Genomic DNA, 22,488 nt, shown 5'->3' with positions numbered 1-22,488 from the left:
TTTTTTAATGATAGAATCAAATGGGCAGATTCAATTTATATCAGTCTTTATTGGCAAGATAAACGTAAGTGTACATTTACAATGCATTATAAGACACTAGACATACAGGCATAAAACAAATGAAATGCTTGAGTTAAATATGCTTAAGTTTAAAATCTCAAAACGAATATTTTCTCTGGCTGTCTCTATTGCACATGCTGGGTCTCTCTTGCGCGGTTTTGTTTTAGACATTGGTTCATCTCTCCTACACCTGGCTCTACGCACTCACCAAGTCTCCATTCTCTTTACAGTAAATACGCTCCGGTGCATCGCTCGTAATGAATAAGTGTGCACTGCTCCACACAATCAGTTTTTGGGTTAGAATGTGCAGTAAAGTCACACATGTATCTCCTGGAAATTTAAATATGCAATTTTTCACATGAAGTGAAAAAAATGGATACTGCATTAATTGCATTAAATATCCCAGCCCTATAAAATATGCATTCCGCTTCGCTATATTACATCTAAAGAAAAAAACTTGCTTCACAACTCACTTTTGGCGCCCTCCTGTGGCCTTTACATCTGGAAAATGGAGCTCACACGTGCCCATATGCTCAACAACACTTATCGCTTTCAACCTACTGTTGCAGGTTTCACTGTGAGATCAGCCTGTTTAATTTGCTCGAAGTCTTGAGGGTAATTCCTCAAAGGATTTATATTAGTGGAATGACAGAGGTCTAATATTGTAAGGATATCAACTATCCACACAATGTCTTTTTGCAGTAAATGTACCCAGATGAGACTTCCTGCTCCTGTATGACAAAAAAATAATGTACTATAACTAAATGGTAAAACGAGAGTGAAGAATCACTTAATAGGCCTAAGTACAGCTTTGTTTCTTTGACATGATTGGTACCACTACTTTATATGCCAGTACAAATTAAATTAAAATTTTTATGTCGAAGCCACTGACAAGGTAATCCGTATGTCTGGCTAGCACAAGGGGGAAATGTGATCTGTCTTGGCGTGGTGCTTATTTAGATAAGACATGTGGAGTTGGTTATAGAGAGTCTGTGACGGCTGCAGAAATGCTCCTATCTACAGTCAAACAGTGATACCATGACTTTTCAGATCTACAGTTGCCATCTAAAGAACAACAGCTACCTAATCAAAGAAACAGATGTTACAAAAGCAACTATCTAATTAAATCTAAAGGGTCTACAAAAAGCCTAACACAAATCACAATGGGAACAGAATATCCCATCAGTTAATTGCTCTCCAACCACAACTATACCAATCAACAAAACATTACGCATTATATTAGTCACTGCACTCATCCATTCAATCAAGCTTACCAAACAGCATTAGCTGCGATTTAAAAAAAGAACCGCTAGACATAACAGATCAAACTAGAAACATAAGACATTTTTCTTATCCTATGATTAAACTCAGGCTTGTAACAGTACTACACACACATTTAATGGGACAGTGCCATGTACCACAATCACCATAGATTTTCCAGTGCATGAAGGCCACATCTGTGACCAATGTCCAGGAATCAAAATGATCAAGATCAAGAGGGTGCTGTGACTATTAACTGGAAGACACAAAAGGCTTGGTGTACATAAAGTACAATACATTTACTGATGCTGTTTCTGTTCTATGATCAATTCTATGAGAATGTAATTGTGATTTTGTCATTTACAGACATGCTGAATGTTCTCTCAGGACTGTGCTCCTTTTATTGTCTGTTGCAGAGCATTTGTGGCTGTGGTGTTTGTGGTTTTCAATCTGCTCTAATTGGTTCTGTTGCTGTAATCTCATGTTGCTCATGTTTTTTCATAGGGTCTGCAAAAAACAGCAACTGCTTTTGTAATTACTGTATATTTTACAGCTTTATAACCATATATTCTTGTAAAAAAAGGTTATATTACATAACAGTACCCAACAGTATTTATATACTATGACAGTTAAAGAAATAGTTCAACCAAAAATGTTATTTTGTCATCCTCATGTCGGTCCAATGCTGTATGACTTTATTTCTTCCATGGAAAGGAAAGTCCAAAATGTCAAGCACCAATATGACAATGAAAGCACCATAAAAGTATTTTTTACTGTTCTGCACACAATGCTATCGTATATGGCTTCAAGAGAATTGAAATATAGCACACATGTTATATGAACCACTTTTATGATACTTTTAATGTGTTTTTTTTTTTTTTTAACAATTTTGAACTTGACAGCCTCAGTCCTCATTCACACATTCTTTATATGAAAAATAGTGGTCAAGATAATGTTCAAAAATTCATCTTTTGTGTCTCCAAAGAATCCAAGAAAATTATGCTCCGAGTGTATAAGCATGCTTCTTTTAAGTGAAAAAGAGCAGAACTTCCAAAATCAATTGGAAATTAACCTCTGCCTATGTGGAAAGTTTTACATTTGCAGTGTTGTGCAACATCGAACCGAACAGCTCGACCTGAACGTGTCCGATCTTTTTGTGTATTCCTCTGTGGATGAGAGGCTGCGTGTAGCAAGTGTCAACAAATTTGGTAGCAAAGTTATCACTGAGGGAAAGGAATTTATGGTGTGTGTTGCCATATTGCATGCCTGGGCTACTAGAGAGGAATGTGCTGTCTGCTTTAAGGTGTCATAGGGGGATGCTCTTTATGATTGGAAAAGCTTAAACTAAAACACCACTGTGTGTGTGAACATCTGTGCTCGGGTCTAAATGGGAGCATTTCTCCATATCTAATTTAATATATATATATATATATATATATATATATATATATATATATATATATATATATATATATATATATATATATATATATATTAATATATAGCCTATATTCTCATAAACATATTTTTATTCTCAGTTCAGTTAGAGGTACCAAAAAGCACATACTGTAAATGTGGCATAAAAGTAATCCATATGACTCCAGTTGTTTAATCCATATTTTCTGAAGTGATATGATAAGTGTGGGGGAGAAACAGATCAATATTTAAGTTACTATAAATCTCCACTTTCACTTACTTCTTTTGTTTTTGGTGATTTGCATTCTTTGTGCATATCGCCACCTACTGGGCAGAAAGGAGAATTTATAGTCAGAAAGGACTTATATATTGATCTGTTTCTCACCCACACCTATCATATTGCTTCATAAAACATGGATTGAACCACTGGAGCCATGTGGATTACTTTTATGCTGCTTTTATCTGCGTTTTGAAGCTTCAAAGTTCTGGCCACCATTCACTTGCATTGTCTGGACCTACAATGCTGAGATTTTCTTCTAAAAAGATTTGTTTGTGTTCAGCAGAAGAAAGAAAGTGTACACAATTGGGATGGCATGAGGGCGAGTAAATGATGAGAGAATTTTTATTTTGGGGTGAACTATACCTTTAAGGCTAGTGTATTAAATGTAGGAAATCTAGATGCAAATCATAATTACATTTATGACAAATGAGGGATGCCTGAAGTATTTTGAATATATTTCAGTTTGTAAACACTACAATTGTATACAATTTACTATTAATATTTCTAATATAATTTGCCTGAATTTCTAAAGTGAAAATGCATTGGCAACAGCTCGAGGCAACAATTAAGCATAATTTGACCAAAATTAAAAGGCAACATTAATGGGCAGTAGACCCTCTGTACAGATTTATTAGTGTTTAAATGTCTATTTTCATCACTAAAAGAGTTCGATAGTTATATTTTAACAATTTGACTTAACACAGACCATTAAACGTTCAGATAAAAAGCGGACCATTTGCGTTTTAGCTCTAAACCAGACAGTCCCAATTAATTACCGGTGCTGAGCTGAGTTTAACCAACGCACCGATAAAAATGCTTTCCATAAAATAACTCTAAAAAGCCTCCCTGAGTTGCGCTCGGAGATGATCAAATGTCGCTAACAGCCAGACCGACGCACAGTAGCTGAACGGAGGCGCGCCCGACAGAGACTCCCTCACCTGGAGCGCGCGCGGGAACAGGCATACATCATTCCCATGCTCGCCTATGGACACGCTATATGTCAGGGAAAGCTGATATGGTCCTTGTATTCAGGTTCCGGGGTGCAATACATCTAGTGTTGGGATGATATAACAGGGAAATCAGCCGACAGTTTCGCAGTAGTGTTGAATATGAGCAGATGGGATGGAAGACACAGCGCGCGCCACTGAAATAATAGCGTCGCTGTAGTTTCAAGGGACTAACAGGATACCATTGTAAGCACTTTAATGCTATATTTGTATGTAATTGTTCTTGTTATGTCATTAATTTCACTCATTTAAGTTCACTCTTTAAATTCGCGAACTTTGTCTACTGTTCTTAATTAAATTATTCAAGTTTAAGATACATTTGAGAATGTATAAAGTTTACGTAAATATTTTATTATCTATAGCCTAATTGAAATGAAATATCTTAGGTGACACATTTAAAGTAGGTCTCATTTGTTCACAGGGGCATTATACATTTTCTCGGAGCGACTTTGGAAATACAGAAATTTGTGGCACATGGCAGTTCATTGATTTTGCTCAAGCAGCGATGAATACAATAGTCTTCAGTAAGCTTGATCACCTGCGCTTTGAGGAAAGCGAAAAAAGTGTGGAAAGGACCAGCAGGAACTATTTAGATGTGATCGACAGACACAATCCAGATTTACTGTCAAGCCACAAAGTGATGGATGACACCGACTCTCTCAAACACAGGAGAAATGGGTATGTTTGTGCTCAATTTTAGAACATTTAAATGTGCATGTAACTGAGACTGAATGTGATCTACAGTACTGCATCTAGACTAAATAATTTTCAATGCAATTAGCAATCAGTAAATGTAGACCATTTAAATTGACGCTGCCTTCACTTTCATATCAATTTACTTCGTATTGTTTATGCATTAAGGTATTACGGTAGGTTATTTGTAAACAAATCTTGGCATACTTGACATGTGGGCAATAAAAAAGTATGTGTGTAACAAGATAGGGATGTTACCCATAGCACTTGGTCCACAGTGACATCTGCTGATTGGTGCAGGATATCTACAAAATCTTCTGATTGGAAAATATGAGTGGGCTATACTCAAAAAAAAGAAAAGAAAAGAAAGAAAGAAAGAAAGAAAAAATGTGCTTCTTGTTCAAATGACTGAATTAAAATAAATAAAGTAACACAATTCTAGAACATTTTGTCACAACTTGATTTCATTGCGTTCTATCCATTTACATTTGTAAAATGAAAGATTACTTAATCCATTTGAGTTAGGACTACATGAATACATTTTGTGGTGTTAATGTAGCATTGATAAAACTGGGCAGGGGATTTCTATTTCTCAGTATGCTTTTCATAGGACTGGCCAGGGAGAAATATTGAAATTAAGTTTTATTTTAATCATTTTGAGCTAGATAGAATAGGAGAAGATTTGTTAATGCTTAATGTTCTGTAATATATTGTTATTCAAAAGAGTGTCCGTTGTGCTGGAGTTTACCATTGGGGGTTGGGGGTTACCATTGTGGTGACAAATGGTGCTTTCAAGTGATACTTGATTCAAGTGCAGCTGTAGCTCCATTAGCAGTTGCAATTAAATTGACAGTACAGCAGTTTAACTGTCCTTACACATGTTCATCTGGCATAGAATTAATAAAATAAATTAAGTTGGACCAACATGAGAAAATCACTTATATATACTTTAGTAAATTGAGTTTGACGAACCAAATAAAGTTGAGTTAAAACTGCTATTGTACATACATTTTTACCTAATCCAACTAAATTATGTTGACAAACTGGCCCAATCTGAATGAAAGACAAAAAAAAATTCTAAAAATATTATACATTTCAATTAAGTATGGGTAATGATTTATATTGTGAGTAGATTGTTACTATTTTCCTTCAGATGGTTCATTACTATGAGCATGCAAAACATTTGTTCCTGAAAACATTTGTTTACAGTATCGTGGGTCTCTGCCAAATTTGTGTTTATCTATTTCCAATGACATGCACAATGTTTGGATTACAGAGTGACCATGTAATAATTTGTGTTAGAACAGCGTGATGAGTGGTATGGAAGAATGGCAGAACTGAAGGATTAAAAAGCTACTTTATCTCCCGTTAAATGTAGTTTTATTCTGCTAGGTTTGCATGAAAGATTACAGAGCAACATCATTATAAAATAAGGAAAGTAATTGTTGGAAAAGTAAATATTTGTGTAAAAGTAATCATTCGTTAGGTTAAAAATAAGCTCACATATCTCTTTAAATTACTTTTTTATCTAATGATATGCGCTCCATGAATCACGCTAGGATATATTGGGACAACAGGTCTTATCTGATGGTTACAAATAACAATACCGGTTTTTAAGAACTTGGGTAGAAAGGTTACTGTATAAAACAGTCCCTTTCTGATGTTGTTTTGCATGAGCAGTGGAGGGAAGGTGCGGCACAAACGTCAAGCCCTTCAGGATATGGCTCGACCCCTGAAGCAATGGCTCTATAAGCACAGGGACAACCCTTACCCCACCAAGACTGAGAAGATACTGCTTGCTCTGGGCTCCCACATGACCCTGGTTCAGGTGAGGTCAAATGGTGTGTCCTGCTGGCTGTAACATATTTGATCAGGTTTAGTCACATCAGACTAGAACAGATCTGACTCGGGTTGGGTTGACTGGTGTAAAATATAGAGATCTTCTTCTTTATTGTTGCTATGCTCGTATGTTTTGGGTCAGTGTCATGTTGCATGAACCATGTTCTTTCAAACTCTAGATCGCAGACAGATTTCCTGATATTCTGCTGTAGTATTTCCAGAACTTGTAATTCCTTGGTCCTTGAATGATTGTAAACTGTCCAGGCCCAGAGGCATCAAAGCAGACTTGATATCATCATATTCCCTCCACCATGCTTCACAGCTGGGATGAGGTTTTGGTGTTGGCATGCAGTGTTAAGTCTTTTCAATGCATATGGCAGTACGGTGCTGTAAAAAATCCAACCTTTATCTTCAATGGAGCATTGTTCTAGTAGTGCCGTGGAGTTTTCAGGTGGTATTTAACAAATGTGAGACAGGAACCTGTATTTTTTGAATGATCCTCTGTGGTAACCTCGCCAGCGGCGTACTGCAAATCTGTGCCCCCCCAAAGCACTAGATGGGGACCCTCCCACAAGCAGTAACATCATGCATGAAAATTTGTCGTGCACCTGCTGCAACACATTTTTGAGTCTGTCTCCACCATTTACAAATACTTGATTTAATGGTATAATTATCTGAATTTGCATACAGTAATGAATTATCACTGAGCTATTATGAACTTTTAATTTATGTTATTATTGATGTTACATTATATATATATATATATAGGCTATATAATGTATGTTTAGGGATTTGGACATAAATAGTGCTTTTATTCTGACTAAAATCCCCAAAGGAATACATTTGTTATTTGCAGGCAATAGCACCTACCTTATTTTATATTATTTTATCAAATGACTTCCAATATATATATATATATATGTTTGGGAAGATTACGTTTGAAATTTATTCCACTACAGATTACAGATTACATGCTGTAAAATGTCATTTGTAACGTATTCCATTAGATTATTCAAGGTCAGTAATGTACTCTAAATACTTTGGATTACTTCTTCAGCACTGGTAGATTTTTTCTCTTTTTTTGACTATAAAGACTCTACCAGTACAGTATGACAAAATACACGTTAAAAATAAATTAAATAAGTTAATCAACAATATTGAGCGGCATAAGTTTAATGAATATTATCCCGAATATGGAAGTTTACCGCACTGAAATATCAGAGAGAGAGATGACAAAAGTGTCTGTGTTCATGAAAGAGTCCATAGTGCGAGGGATCTGACCAGACATGATTTCATAGCACTGCTTCTCTATTGTGGAGCTGTACAGGTGTGTCAGGGAGAAGAGCCACTGCCAATGATTTTCTCAGAATAGAACGGGCTGTTTTCACTTGCAGTAAGGCAGAGCCGACCCAAACAGACATGGGAGAACTATTCAATAAAATGTAAAGTTTACCCTGCAAGGGCCACCTTCGGAAGTGACAAATGCGGTAGCGTGAAATGGGCCTATGAACAATGACAGCACACAGTGGGGAGAGAGTGAGGGGTGTACCCGCACACTACAGCTCAGATGAACACTGAATATTTAAATGTTGGACCAATGGGTAAATATATCATGGTGATGATATTTAATGAGGAATTGGCATCCCTGCAAAAATTCAAGAATTGAGTTCCGTTCTAAAAAAGCAAAGGCAACATGTAGATAGGTGAATTTGCGACTGGGACCCCACGCACTGTGGGGGTGTCCCGCACGCCACTGAACCTGTTTAGTGTTTCTCTTATGACTCGTGAACATAAACACTACCAGTCAAATGTGCTTCATGTGGTAACATCTATGTCAAAAACATTATTTAATGACTAACTTATTTTAAGTGGTTAGAAATAGCTCCTTAAGATAATAATTGCAGGTTTCCACTTTTTACAGTGTTGGACACACCTACTAATTTTTTTAAATATCTGTTTTCTACATTGTAATGAATATAGTGAAATATTTTGGGGTGATCTATCCCTAAATATGATTGTTTATTGCATAATTTTTAAATTGCATTAAACCATTATGCAAGAGATAGCAATCAAGATAAGCCAATTAGTGTTCCCAATTTACCATTCGTGTTTTTGTATTTCTTAGGTCTCAAACTGGTTTGCGAATGCAAGACGTAGGCTCAAGAACACAGTGCGACAGCCTGACTTAAGCTGGGCTCTACGCATAAAACTCTACAACAAATATGTCCAAGGCAACGCAGAGAGACTCAGCATTAGCAGCGATGACACAGTATCAGACGGTACAACTATGTTTGAGATTTGTCCATTCTATAGGCATACATTGGGGCTCACAAGTCCACAAAGAATCCACATGTGGAAATGCTTCTATTTTGCATTTTCTAAAAAATTAAAAACTGACTGAGAAAATAAAATAAAACTGAACTGAAAAATTAAAATTTAGTATTTGGTTTGTCCATCTTTTGCTTTAATGACAGCATGCACTTAAACTGGCACAGACTCCACACTTTTGTGCAAAACCTGATGATGTTATTCCAGCACGATTTAAAATTGTTCAAAATAATGTCTTGTGTGTGTCAGTGGAAACAAGAAAATCTGACCCTTTATTCAAAGGAGCTAACATGGTCAGTGTAAACAATTTGCTTATTTGAGTATTGACAAAGAAATAGTGCAGAATCATACATATTTCTTCTAGAGTAAACCTTTATATCGGTTTTACATATGAATCAGTGCTGATCATTGATTTTTGGAATTACAGGTTATCTGAAAGTATCTATATACCGATAGTTAGATTTTTTTTTAATACATATTATTTTTATTATTATTCCTCCTTTTTTCCGCTGTGGCTGATGGATTCTTCAGTTAAAACGGCTTGGTTCTGCGGTATAATAACAATCACTGGCACCTCGTGGGGATTTGCTAAATCTAAATCTTTCATCATTGACAATATTCAACCATGTTTTTATCCCCGCTGCAATGCTTGTTTTGTTTATTTTAAGGCTACGTCCACATTAAACCAAATACATTTGAAAACAACATTTTTGTTTTCGAAATGCTTTCCGTCCACACTACTGTTTTCAAGTATTTTCCAAAATTATTAACTACAGCCTTGACCAACACAAAGTATGTATTGTTTGAAGGCTTAGAAGCTTTACTTTCCAATGCATGTAGACATTATCACCAAAACTGAACAAATGATTTGAAATTTGCAGACAAATCAAAAGTGTTCCGTTTGGATAATTTAAATATAAATATACAAATTGCACTGTACATATTATTGTATTCAGTAAAAACATCAAAATTATAAAATAACCATGTGTCATATGTTGTTGGAAAGCTCTCAAAGAGTAAAATACAACCAGTCAATTTGTTTTACTCACAGACAAAAATATAGCGAGTACTAGCTAAGTATATTAGTATATTCGCTTATAACTTCAATAAAAATAAACAGAACATAAAATATCACATATCATTACACAAGGTATTTGGATGCATAGATCATTCAATACTCCACACGAAGCACAATGTTACATATGGCCACCTTATTTACACCTAGAGATATATAATGTAAAATCAGAAAATACTAAATGCCCATTTCTTTGTGATTTTTCAGCAGTTTCTTAGGAAATCTTTAAAAACACCATCAGATTTTAAAGGGTTAAATCGCCTTACTGTGCATGCAAACAAATCGTCATTCCATGAACAGTCTGAAACACAATAGTCCTCATGTTCCGTCACCAGACTTCCCATTGCCTTTGAAGGAATACAATGTTAAGGTTGTACAAAGTAATATTTATCTTTAACAACGCTATCAAACTGCAGACACAACAACGCTGCTACAACATGGGCTGCCATCTTGATAACAACACATAACAACAAATACGTCATCATTTCAGATATCTCCATTTTCCCCATCCAGACTACAACGCAAAGACAGCATTTTAAAATGTATCCACTTGCGAGAGCTTTTTCGAAAAGTTAACGTCAAAATTAACGACTCAGTGTGGTCGGAAGGCCAAAACGTAGAGAAAAAGATGCGTTTTCAAACAAAAACATATTAGTGTGGATGTGTCTTAAGTGTTTTAAACTGAACCGGGGGCGTGCAAAGAAAAATGCAACAACGTATATGGAAACGTACCCCATTAGCACATACATTGTGTCTACAACTTCATATCTTGTGAATAATTAACCTTATTCCTCATTAAACTTCACCTGGTGATATATATATATATATATATATATATATATATATATATATATATATATATATATATACAAAACATTTAAAATGGTGAATATTTAGGCTATAAAAGTCTAATTTAGTTAATACTAAAATATAGAGCATTGTAACGGAGCCAAGTTTCTGTCATTTTAAAATTCTATAAATCGATTTAAAAAATATCGCCCAATTAACTGGTTATCAGCCTTTTCAACCACCTTAGTTGTAGGTATCAGCTAAATCCATTATTGGCCAACCTCTAATTTCCTCTTAATTTTTTTATCATAATGTTTCTTTGTTTTAAATTTTTAAAAATCCTAAAACTTTCTATTTATTTCATTTTTTTTTATGTGGACTCCGACTTTTGGTCCCCAAGTATGTTTTAATCTAATGTGTATGGTAATGTGGATAAAGAACCTTTTCATGTTATATGTCTTTGCTCTGCAGATGAAGAGAACACTTTACAGATGCAGACCAGTGAATCAAACTTTAATAGACCCCCGCACAAGAGTGTCATTCAGGACAGTAGGGGCAAAGGGGTGGGACGAAGTACAGTTTGTAATGATTACGTCTCTCCACCGAAATACAAGAACAGCTTGCTGAACCGTTATTTAAATGATTCCCTTCGGCACGTAATGGCCTCTGAAAAAGTTCTGGACTCTCGGAAGAGGAACCATTCTGGATCGTTTAGCTCCAACGAGTATGAGGAAGATCTTCTCTCGCCCTCATCATCAGAAGCCGAGGCAAACATCACATACCATACAGGTAAGAGCTGCCACAAACCTTCACGCTTCTGTAGCTTACTATAAAAGAAATAGGTCATCCAAAAGCAAAAATTATGTCACCATTTACTCATGACATGATTTCCAGCTCGCACCGCACAATGGGTCAATGAACTATAACTATTAGCAGCAGTTACGTAAATGTAAAATTTAGTGAAATGAAGCTTATTTTTTACAATTCTTACAATTCTATATATAGTAATATAATTATTTATGTATTATAAATATTATATATCTAATGTATAATTCTTACAATACTTATTCATATACACAATATATTCAGCTTTAAAACAACTTAAGCATACTTGTATATAAACTGCCGTTCAAAAGTAATGAGGCTGAAAATTCAGCTTGGCATCACAGGAGTAAATTACATTTTAAAATACAATACTTTATCCAGCTCCAATCCTTGCCTAATCTGTTAGTTATCTGATAACATCCCTTATCTCCTAATTTAATGAGTAATACTCAACTATAAGGTTTTAATTTACAAGTTATTTTTATTTAGATGTACTGATAATATACAGAATAAGATAATATTATTCTTTAAACGTCTCACCTTTTAAAAGTGCGTCGCAAACGGTTTGTTCTGATGCATCTCTACGGTGTTTGCTGCTACTGCCGGGAACTATTGAGAGGCTCCACGAGCCGCCATTGCTGTAAAAAAAAACGTTCCATTGGAGTCAATGGAGTTGTCGCAACTCTCTCTCTATATGGCTCTGGGTTTAACCTAATGTAGTCAAGTTGATTCAGTCATGCTTGATGACCAAGTTTACATGCACTTTAAGAAAGTGGTTTATTCCAGGGTTTTTGTTGAAAGCGGCATTCTGAAACGTCATGTAAACGAGAACGCCGCTTTCCTTATGCTGTTTAAAGAATTAAGAGAGTTTCTCCCAGAGAAAGCGGCTTATGTGGCCATGTGCGTGGAATAGACCAAATAACAAACGTCATTGGATGGAGACCAACAACAAGTCAACAAAACTTATCTGAAAGTACAGTGGGAAAAGCAAACTATAAACTATACCCATTTATAAACTAAATATCGACGGTCCCTCACATTCGTATATATACGCTGGTATATTGAGGGAATCCCAGAGTTTGATGTAAGAGGGAAACCCCACTATTGAATTGAAGCGCTGTTCTGCTGCAGGTATTACCAGCTCAGGTGTGCATTATTTTTAAACAATTCAATGGTCCGTCGTCAATTATTCCTTAAATAATGTTCCTAATAAAGTGCTCAGTGAGGGTACAATTTCATGATATAATATTATTTGATAGAATGTAGAATCTTTCTATTTTTTTTTAAGTTCAAATTGAATTATAATAATGATGTCAAACAAATAAAAAAATAAATAAATGTAAACTTTAAGCATTCCTGTATTGCTTATAAAGAGGTAGGATACAAACTGATTGTCAAGAGCACCCTCTCTTCTGTTATTATAACTCAAACAGCTTAAGTAGTCCACATTACTTATCTGATGCAACAAACAATGAGCAGCTGAAATCTTCTCACTATTTACACACCTATTGCAGCATAATAGACTAACTCAGTTTGCTCAGTTTATGTGAAATACCAAACTATCCTACTTTATGTGTTAAGACAAAAAGATTTAAAAGAATACCACTTAGCCAATGGAGACAAACGAAAGATGTTGTCATCTGAATCTCATCGTGAATCTCATCAGAACTAATAATTAAACTGAATGTAAAGCTGTGGTTACATTTGGTCTTGATTGGTGAGTGGAAAGTTCTTGGACTCAGTTCTTGGTTCCCTCGTAGCTTATAGGAACACCTGCTGATGCCCCATGAAAGCAAATGCTTCAGCTTTGCCAAAGGAGTAGAGTCTAATTCATCATTAACATTATTCCACCGCAACATTTCAAAATGTTCTATTTCGATGTTTATTTTGCTTCTGTGCCTTTTTGGAACAACCTCATTTTGGGAAAATGAAGGAATGTTCTGGATTTAATTTATTATGCAGCACTGCGTCAGTCCAGTATAACATGTGCTTGTTTATGATGCTTCCTTTTTGTTCCAGTCAAATAAGCAGTTCAACAATGCAATGTGAGTTGGCATATTGGAATTCTGAACTATTATAGATCATTGTACAATAAAGCATTAGCAGTTTTGAGATGGGTCTACACTTAATAAAAAAAAGATTTACAGTATATCAAATGAGCATTTGTGAATTGTTTAGGGAATTTAGCAATGAAGATTAGGCTCATTACAGGTTTGATGGTGTAAAGTACCTTAATGTTGAGAAAAGCTGCCATTTTTCATAACATTTGAAAATATTGAAATTTGTTACACTGATCTGTGTGGCCATTCAGATCAATTAATTAGTGAGGGAATTCCTCACAAAACGACAAGGATGGTGTCATTGCAATAATGAATACTGTTGTTAAATCACATAATTTCATATTTATTGTTACAGTTTAGTAAAGTTTTGTAAAACACTGTAAAAGTAACTTGTAACTATTGCTTAAAGATCGATCTAAATCTTAAAATTAGCTTTGTTGGTGTAACTTAACATCACCAGGTTGGTTAAGCGATATTAAATGATATTTTTTTGTTACTTTAGATGTTACCACACAAAGCACATTCGTAGATTAAACATTTTCGGTGTAGTTATTTCTGCTCTATTTACTCCTAACCTGCTATCATTTCATGGTTTTGGAACATGGATACAAACACAACATAGTGGAAGTATGCATACATAAAAAGTAACAACAAATCTGTTTACTAAAATCCAGTGTAAAATTAGTGGCTGCCAGGAATAATACCAACCACCTAATATGAACACATGGTTCACTGCTTTAGCATACAGACTTATAGGACTAATATATGCCAGACAACTGTTAGATGTCATTGTCTCTTGTCTCATTGTGATGCCATCATTGCTGTCAGAAAGCTTTGTCCCTGTTCTATACTATTTGCTGTAGATTTTTCATTATTGATTTTTCATGTTGTGCTGCCTATAATGAAATGTCAGTGTTCCATTGAAGTGTACCTACTATGACCTCTGCTGAGTCCCCTTAGATGGGAAACCACTTGTTTAACACATAAATCCCATGAAGCTAAAAGGTAAATATTTTCACACCATTATGTAGTAAAAAATGGATCATATGCTCAGCTGCTGATAGCTGTGAGACTGATTGTTCAAAAGGTTGTGCTAGACTGTTAAAGCAGTGCATTTACAAGCCTATTGGTCGTTACGTCAAACAGTGTAAGAACTAAGAGTGTGTGAAAATTCTTGAGTCTAATTCTTGTTTTAGAATAGTTAGCACATAAAATAGTTACGGCCTATTGCACTGTGATTACAGTCCAGTGCTTGGAATTGTTAAATGTTAACTTTGAATTGTTCTAAATAAAACCATGATTATTGTAGTGTTGAATTTTCAAATTAAAATCAAATTAATGGATGCATGCGAAACATTTTATTAACTCTTTTTCTGGTATATTTTGTATATCTCTGTTTATACTAATTTGATTTTGGTTAGAGACCTTCTGTCTTTAACCAAGGGACTTGCCCTTTTTCTCGTGTCAAGTCAATCCAAAGCATCTGTGGACAATAGAAATTAAGTCAAAAAGATTTTCAGTAGCACACAGGAACCAGGGCCAAATGATTTATTTATGGTTTATACTAGTTATTTGGCGCAGCTGCTGTTTGAGGAATCTGAGTTGGAGATGTTTTAGGCAAAGAATATTGAAAAACGCATTTTGTGTGCTCGTGCTTGTCATCCAATTTTCCCTCACATAGCTCCCATAAGAGAGATTTTTCCTTACTAATCTTTATGCTTTCAGCAGAAACCAGAGGCAACTTCACCATTACAAGCCGATTTATGTAGATACCTCAATCAAAAATCATATTAATTTACACTGATTCCAAAATACGATGTGTAAAATGTCCAGGTTTTGTCCTATTAATAAACCTCTGTCAAAGTTTAATTGATGGATGATGCCCATCTAAATATACGTGATGCTTCCTGTCATTTAGTTTGCATAGATGGCAATGTCAAATATCCTGAGAGTTGTTTATGTTTAGCTGATGAATGATCATTTAATCAACTTTATAGAATTCAAATTAATATATTTTAATGGCGATATGATGTCTGTTTGTCCATACAATGCAATTGAATGTTGACCAAATTGTCAAGCTCCAAAAAGGACATAAAATTGTCATAAAGGTAGTCCATAAAACTCCAGTAGTTTAATCCATGTCTTCTGAATCGATTCCAATCCATTTTGACAGACCAAAATATAGCACATTTTTCACTATGAATCTTGATATCAGCAGTCTCCTTGGCAATCGTGATTTCAAGCTCGATTATACTTACTAGCTTCATCTAGCACTCTGCGCATGTATAAAGCACTAGGAACTGTAATCAAGCTTGAAATCATGATCGTACCTAGAGACTGCCATGGCAAGATGTACAGTGAAAAAGGAGTTATATTTTAGTCTGTACTCATCCAAAACAAATCACATCGCTTCAGAAGAAAATAATTAAACCACTGGAGTCTTATGGATTACTTTTATGCTGACTTTGTCATTTTTGGAGCTTAAAAAAATTGGTCACATTGTATAGACAAACAGATATCATATCTCCATTAAAATATATTTATTTGTGTTCTGCAGAAGAAAGAAAGTCATATGAGTTGGAGACAACATGAGATTGAGTAAATGATGAGAGAATTATAATTTTTGGGTGAATAATTTTTTTACGGTGCAATGACATTTTACATTTTCATTTTAAAGAGCTCATTAGATAATTTTGATCAAAAGTTTTGTGCATTTAGTCAATGTCAATTAGCTTTGAAGCCATCTATACACTAGTGTACACATTTTTGATACACATCTAAAAAGGCTCTCTTCTGGGAGTACAGATGAAACATATTGATGACTCATACTGCGCTACACAGATTTTTGTCCAATCAAATGCTCTCAAGAATGAGAATAACCCTCCTCCATATAGCACTTGCAACTGACTAGCCAGTAAATTTTTGATGTTATGTAACTTAAACTTGTTGGATATTAAAAAAAGAAAAGAAAAGGATGAGTCCCCTTTCATATATCCCGCCCAACCATCCAGTTTTGATATGGAATATGTCGGCACAGGACAGAAAACTGTGTTGTCAAGCAATTTCATGAGGTGTACCAGAGAAGTATTTATAGTGGCCCTGTTGCACTTTCAAACCATTGCTCATTTTGGGGCGGGACTACCTGTTTTTTGACCAAAGGCACATAGGGTAGAGTTCGGAAAACCTGTTTAAAAAGTTTTTTATTTTGTACTTTTTCATGTTCTGTTTGGTGATGCTAGTGATGCACAAATCAGAGATTCCTCACAGAATCTGGATGTTTGTTTCAAAACCTTATAAGGGACAATATGGGTTTCAACATCATTTGCGTAGATGTCAGTATTTTTCTAACTTCCATTTCATCCGGTTAAAGGAAAGACCTTTGGTTGCTAACACAATGTCAGTGCCCTTTGTATTGCCATTAGCCAAATGAAAAGAAAAACTATTATAAAAATGCAAATTAGTTGAGGAGTGGTGGAACAAAGTGTCTGTTTCTGACACAGTGCAGATATGTTTTTTCTATCTCAAGAGCGTAGGAGAAGCGTAATTGCATTTGTTTTGGCTGGAGCACATGAATGTAGATGTAGGCACAGCCTGTAGAGCTCCACTTAAATCTCCCTGAGCTTGGCAAACACCCACTTAGTGGTCCCTGTACATACACGCATGAAATGAGAGTGAGAACACATTTACACACAGTTTAAATTCCTGATTAATGTGATTTTGTTATAGTCTAGAAATAAACATTGATGCTGCATTCCTTTTAACTCTGAACATCACTTGAAGTCATGCAACGGCAGGATGTCACACAAACATATCTGCACCCAGGGTGATTTACAGAGCTTTTAGGTGGCAGTGTCACCAAATTTATATGGTATTGTCAGGGCATGGTCACAATGACACATGCAAAGTTTCGTGCAGTTTCAGTACGTTAAAGCATTGCTGAGATCCTTTTTGGCATCTGCCCATCGATTCAGTGATCCGTTACATGAGAATGGTTTGGTCTATCAAAAAGCTACGAGTAACATTTTGCCAGAATGATCTGAAGATGATTTGACCCAAATTTGGGAAAGAACCGATGAACATTGTAGGAGTTCAAAAAATTGTTTTCAATTAAATTCAAAATGGCGGACAAGAAATATGGCCGACCATTAGTGTAATTGTACTCGAGATTGTAAAGAGTACAGTCTCGTGACAATAGGCAAAATAAAAAATGATAAATTATATGCTTTTCTTATAAACATGACTGCAATGAAAAAAATTATGTACTGGATTTGCTTAAAAATATAGTGCATTATTTTTGCGTCCCACTTTTTAAGCAAATTCCGCTAGGAATGTTAGCAACGTTACCTAAAGAAATGTAGCTGGCTATGGCCAAATGAATGAGCTTCCATTCAAAAATGTTTACTTAAAATACTTTGCCACGCCAGCTGCTACATTTAAGGTGTTTTAACCCAAAGGGTCTCTGTTTACCCAAATACACGTTTTGAGCTCGTTTAGCTCAATTGTATTTGCTATTAGCAGCTAACAAAAATAGTAACAAAATCATGACGATAAACAAAAAACATAAAAACAAGTGGGCTATGCAATGACTTAAAGAATTTCAGTAAATCTAAATAAACGCAATTCAAAATGCATTTTAACAGAGTGCACACTGCAGAAATATATGCAGGTAGGAGAAAACGCTCTAAACTAATGCTGTAACAAGAACACCAGAAACAGTTTGTATTTATTATTGAAACTATTCATTCAAAAGATCTTTTCAACTTGGCCAGACATTGTCATTATCAAGATGCAACACCATTTGCTGTATGACTTCTAAAAAGAAAAAAAAATTGTCAGCGTCTTTGGGTAGCTGATGAGAAGGGCATAAAGTAGCCCAAAAAGTCAGTGCACTGACCCAAGTTTTGACAAATGTCCCCAGCTCATTTTCAAGGACAATCAATACATCCAGTGTGTTGAAAGACAACTTGCGATCTTCCTGCTCCAAACCATTGATGGCATATGCCCCTTTCTGTGCTTGGTCAAGCTCCTCTTCCTAAATGCAGAGAAGTAATCTTTATCAAAATGTCTATTAACATTTTCCATTGTATTAATTTGCACAATTAAATCCTCAAAATCAATAATTACAGAGTAAAAAGAAAAGTGATGCTTAAAGGAATAGTTCACCCAAAAATAACAATTCTCTCATTTACTCACCACCATGCCATCCCAGATGTGTAGGACTTTCTTCTGTTGAACAACAACAAAGATTTTTTGAAGAATATGTCAGCTCTGTTGGTACATTCAATGCAAGTGAATGGTGGTCAAAAAGCACATTAAAGTGGCATAAAGTAATCCATATGACACCTGTGGTTTAATCTATGTCTTTAGAAGTGATTTGATAAGTGTGGTTGATAAACAGATCAATATTTAGGTACTTTTTACTATCAATATCCATTTTCACTTGTTTTTGGGATTCACATTCTTTGAGCATTTCAGCAGCTACTGGGCAGGGAGGACAATTCATATAAAAAATGACATAAATATTGATCTGAAGACATGGGTTCACTGGAGTCAAATTAATATCTTTAATGCTACCTTTATGTGCTTTTTGTACTTTCAAATTCTGGTCACCATTCACGTGCATCGTGAGGACCTACAGAGCTGAAATATTCTTCTAAAAACCTTAATTTGTGTTCTGCAGAATAAAGAAAGTCATACACATCCAGGATGGATGAGGGTGAGTGTGGCAGGGCAGAGGGAGGGGCTGGGTCGTGATTCTACACACCCGGTCTCTTATCAGGCTAATCAAGCCTCCGAGAGGGATAAAGGCCGACTGCGGACTGTGGTACTACAGAGAGAGAGAGCGTTTACGGGTAGCTGTCCATCCTATGTGTGTGTTTGTGTCTTTTGGGTTAAGTTCTACATTCAAATATTATTTACACCGTCAAGCCGGTTCTCGCCTCCTCCTTCCTCTTGTTCCCTTTACAGATGAGAGAATTTAAATTTTTGGGTGAATTATTCCTTTTTAAGTGTGATGTAGCCCCTGTACCAAACAACTTTTCCCATGCCTGCTCTACCTCCTCTATTGTGCAGCACATGACGTGCGAAATGATCCTGATTATTTTTATGCATTCCTTGCATTGTTTGAACATGTTTCATGCACAACAATGATTCTCTGTCAACATAAACTGATTTGAATATAATTGTTTCATACGTTACGATTTAAAATGGCGATCAGTGTATTGAAAATTACTTTTAATCTTTACATTTCTGTCATCATGTCTCCTTTTTATGTTTTGGAATCAGATTCATGTAGTGTTTATCATAGATAATTGATGTATTTTAAAAATGTATCATTATAATGGGGCTTTTGCAACTCAGTACTCAATACTCACTACTCATGAGTACTTTTAAACGAGCTACTCTTTTACTCTTACTTGAGTAGTTTTTTAGGACAGCTACTTTTACTCTATTCACACTACTTTTTTTGGGAAGTAACAGTACTTCTACTTGAGTATGATTTTTCAGTACTCTTTCCATCCCTGATGAAGAGTATCAGTCTGGTGAAAAAATGTATGGGCTCCTTTGTGTTGGTTCAACTGTGAAAATGTACACATCTAATTAGACTCATGCAGACAAATGTTTAATACACTGTAGATTTGCAAATGAAACGTAACATAAGTTAACAACTTATTTAAGAGAATAGAAACTTGAATACACAGAAAATTGATAGCAAAAAAAAAAAAATATCCTCTACTGATTTCACACTATGTTTAATATAATTTACCTTTGAACTTTTTGGAAAATCATTGTGTTGTCCACCACGAGCTATCCTCATCCAAAATGGCAGCCAGCCCCAAATATGCTTGCTTAAAATTCATTCACATTCTGTATCACGTAGCTTCCCATGGGATATAACAAAATTAGGCTGGGTTTACTGGATGAATAGACTGGTTTTCAGATTATTGTCGCTTCACTAAAAATAATTAGCTAAATTTCTTTATTATTATGAGTACAAAATAATCTCAATATCTTGTGGCACACATATAGCATATAATTAAGGAAAGATGACAGCATTACGTTTTCAGTTAAATCAGTTTATTTTAATGAGCAATATTTGCTGAAGCAAGGAATCATTTTTTTCAGTGTGTTGTTTCTCGGCCATTCGGTTAAAAATGTATAAGCATAAACATAAGTACAACTGTTGGTGGCACTACAGGGTTTGAGTTAGAGACTCCATATTTGCCATGAGAAATGTTCAGACTCCCCCCTACCTGTGAGCCAAATTTGTACATTTTACCATACAGGGCTATGGGCAGCCATAGACTCTCAGTCTTTTCTTTTGCTGAAATTATAAGAAGTAGAAGAACACTAACCGACCCAATAGGGACTCCACAGCTACAATGCTTGGCCCCTAAAAAAAAAAAAAAACCACACCTGAATGGGTAACAGGAATGAAATTTCAGCATAAATTTAGAATTCGTCCAGATAGTAGGGTGATATTTTTCATGTTAGGTTAATTTTATGTTAGAAAATAGTTTATCTAACATATAATATTCACTAAATAATAATAATAATAATAATAATAATAATAACAATAATAATATATTATGGGCACCATTACATAATGGAATGTTTACCCAGTTTCTAACTAATTTCACCAAATTGTTCTGTAATCTCTTTTTTAGTGACGTTGGACAGTGGCACACACCAGGGTGAGAGGTAAGAATGTTGCTGCTTTCTAATGAATCGTAAGTCTTTTAAGAACTGCTAAAAACTCCTCATTAACCGTTTCCTCTCAATTTGGCAACAGCGGTGCTCGTAAAGGCGGCAGATGGGGAAATAATGAGACCTACTGGAAAGAGCTCCATGCTGCCATGGCCCTGACCAACCTGGCCCAAGGAAAGGAGAGTGCAGCTCCAGGCACCACCAGCTGTATCATCCAGAAATCTTCCCATATAGCAGAGATTAAGACTGTCAAAGTGCCCACACAACCCCGACATTAGTGGTAAACAGACTGGACGGCAGTCTTATAAACTGTAATAGGACCTAATTGTTAAAAGACTACCTGAACACTTGAGTATGTATGTATATGCAATAATGATCTTGAAAACTAACCACAACAGCCTTTTCTGAGAGGAAAAATATATGGTGATTGACCAGTGTGCCTATTTTTCTACCACTGTCTTGTGAAAAATGACACAGCTTAGATGGTTACACATTTGTTTTTTGGACTGTACCACTGAAAACAGAAGTACAGAAATCTAAACAATTCTGATTTGTACAGTCATCGTTTCTGAAATACACTTTTTGTCAGTGGCTGAAATGTAATATATTCATTTATGTATTCAATTTTTAAGTTATGTTCATTTTAACATTATTCGACGGAGGATTATTGTCATCCTTTGACAATGGTATATAAACATTGTTGGATTCTTGAGTTTTTAAAGTGGAGCTTATAAAGGAACTTTCTAATGTTTCAAATATTTTACCCCCGAGTGAACCTAAACTTTTTGATAACACTTTACAATAAGGTTCAATTCATTAACATTAGTTAATGCATTAGGTATCATGAACAAACTATGAACTGTTTTTTACCATTTGTATTATTCTTTGTTAAAGTTAGTTAATAAAAATACAAATGTTTATTGTAAGTTGATGTTAGTTCACATTAGTGCATGAACTAATGTTAACATATACAACATTTGATTTAAAAAATATTACTACATCTTGAAATTAACATTAAGCATGTTAATAAATGCTGTAAAAGTATTGTTCATTGTTGGTTCTGTTAACTAATGTTAACAAATGGAACCTTATTTTAAAGTTTTACCCATTTTTATGTCATTTCTTGCTGAAATACACTTTTAATTTCAT

At 35.1% G+C, this 22,488-nt stretch overlaps 1 protein-coding gene across 1 annotated transcript; it reads left to right on the top strand.

The window, feature by feature from the left end:
* The first annotated feature begins 3,986 nt into the window (after positions 1 to 3,986).
* On the top strand, positions 3,987 to 22,114 carry LOC127649614 (homeobox protein Mohawk-like). The gene is made up of 7 exons (XM_052134814.1): positions 3,987 to 4,209; positions 4,445 to 4,701; positions 6,397 to 6,544; positions 8,681 to 8,834; positions 11,219 to 11,536; positions 21,300 to 21,333; positions 21,425 to 22,114. The coding sequence occupies exons 2-7, from the start codon at positions 4,529 to 4,531 to the stop codon at positions 21,615 to 21,617; spliced, it is 1,020 nt and encodes a 339-aa protein (XP_051990774.1). The 5' UTR covers positions 3,987 to 4,209; positions 4,445 to 4,528; the 3' UTR covers positions 21,618 to 22,114.
* The last annotated feature ends 374 nt before the right edge of the window (positions 22,115 to 22,488 follow it).

The sequence above is a fragment of the Xyrauchen texanus genome, chromosome 9, assembly GCF_025860055.1.
Source record: "Xyrauchen texanus isolate HMW12.3.18 chromosome 9, RBS_HiC_50CHRs, whole genome shotgun sequence".
In the NCBI taxonomy this organism is placed as follows: Eukaryota; Metazoa; Chordata; class Actinopteri; order Cypriniformes; family Catostomidae; genus Xyrauchen; species Xyrauchen texanus.
Note: the sequence above shows the minus strand (reverse complement) of the source record. Positions and strands in the feature narration are given on the sequence as shown.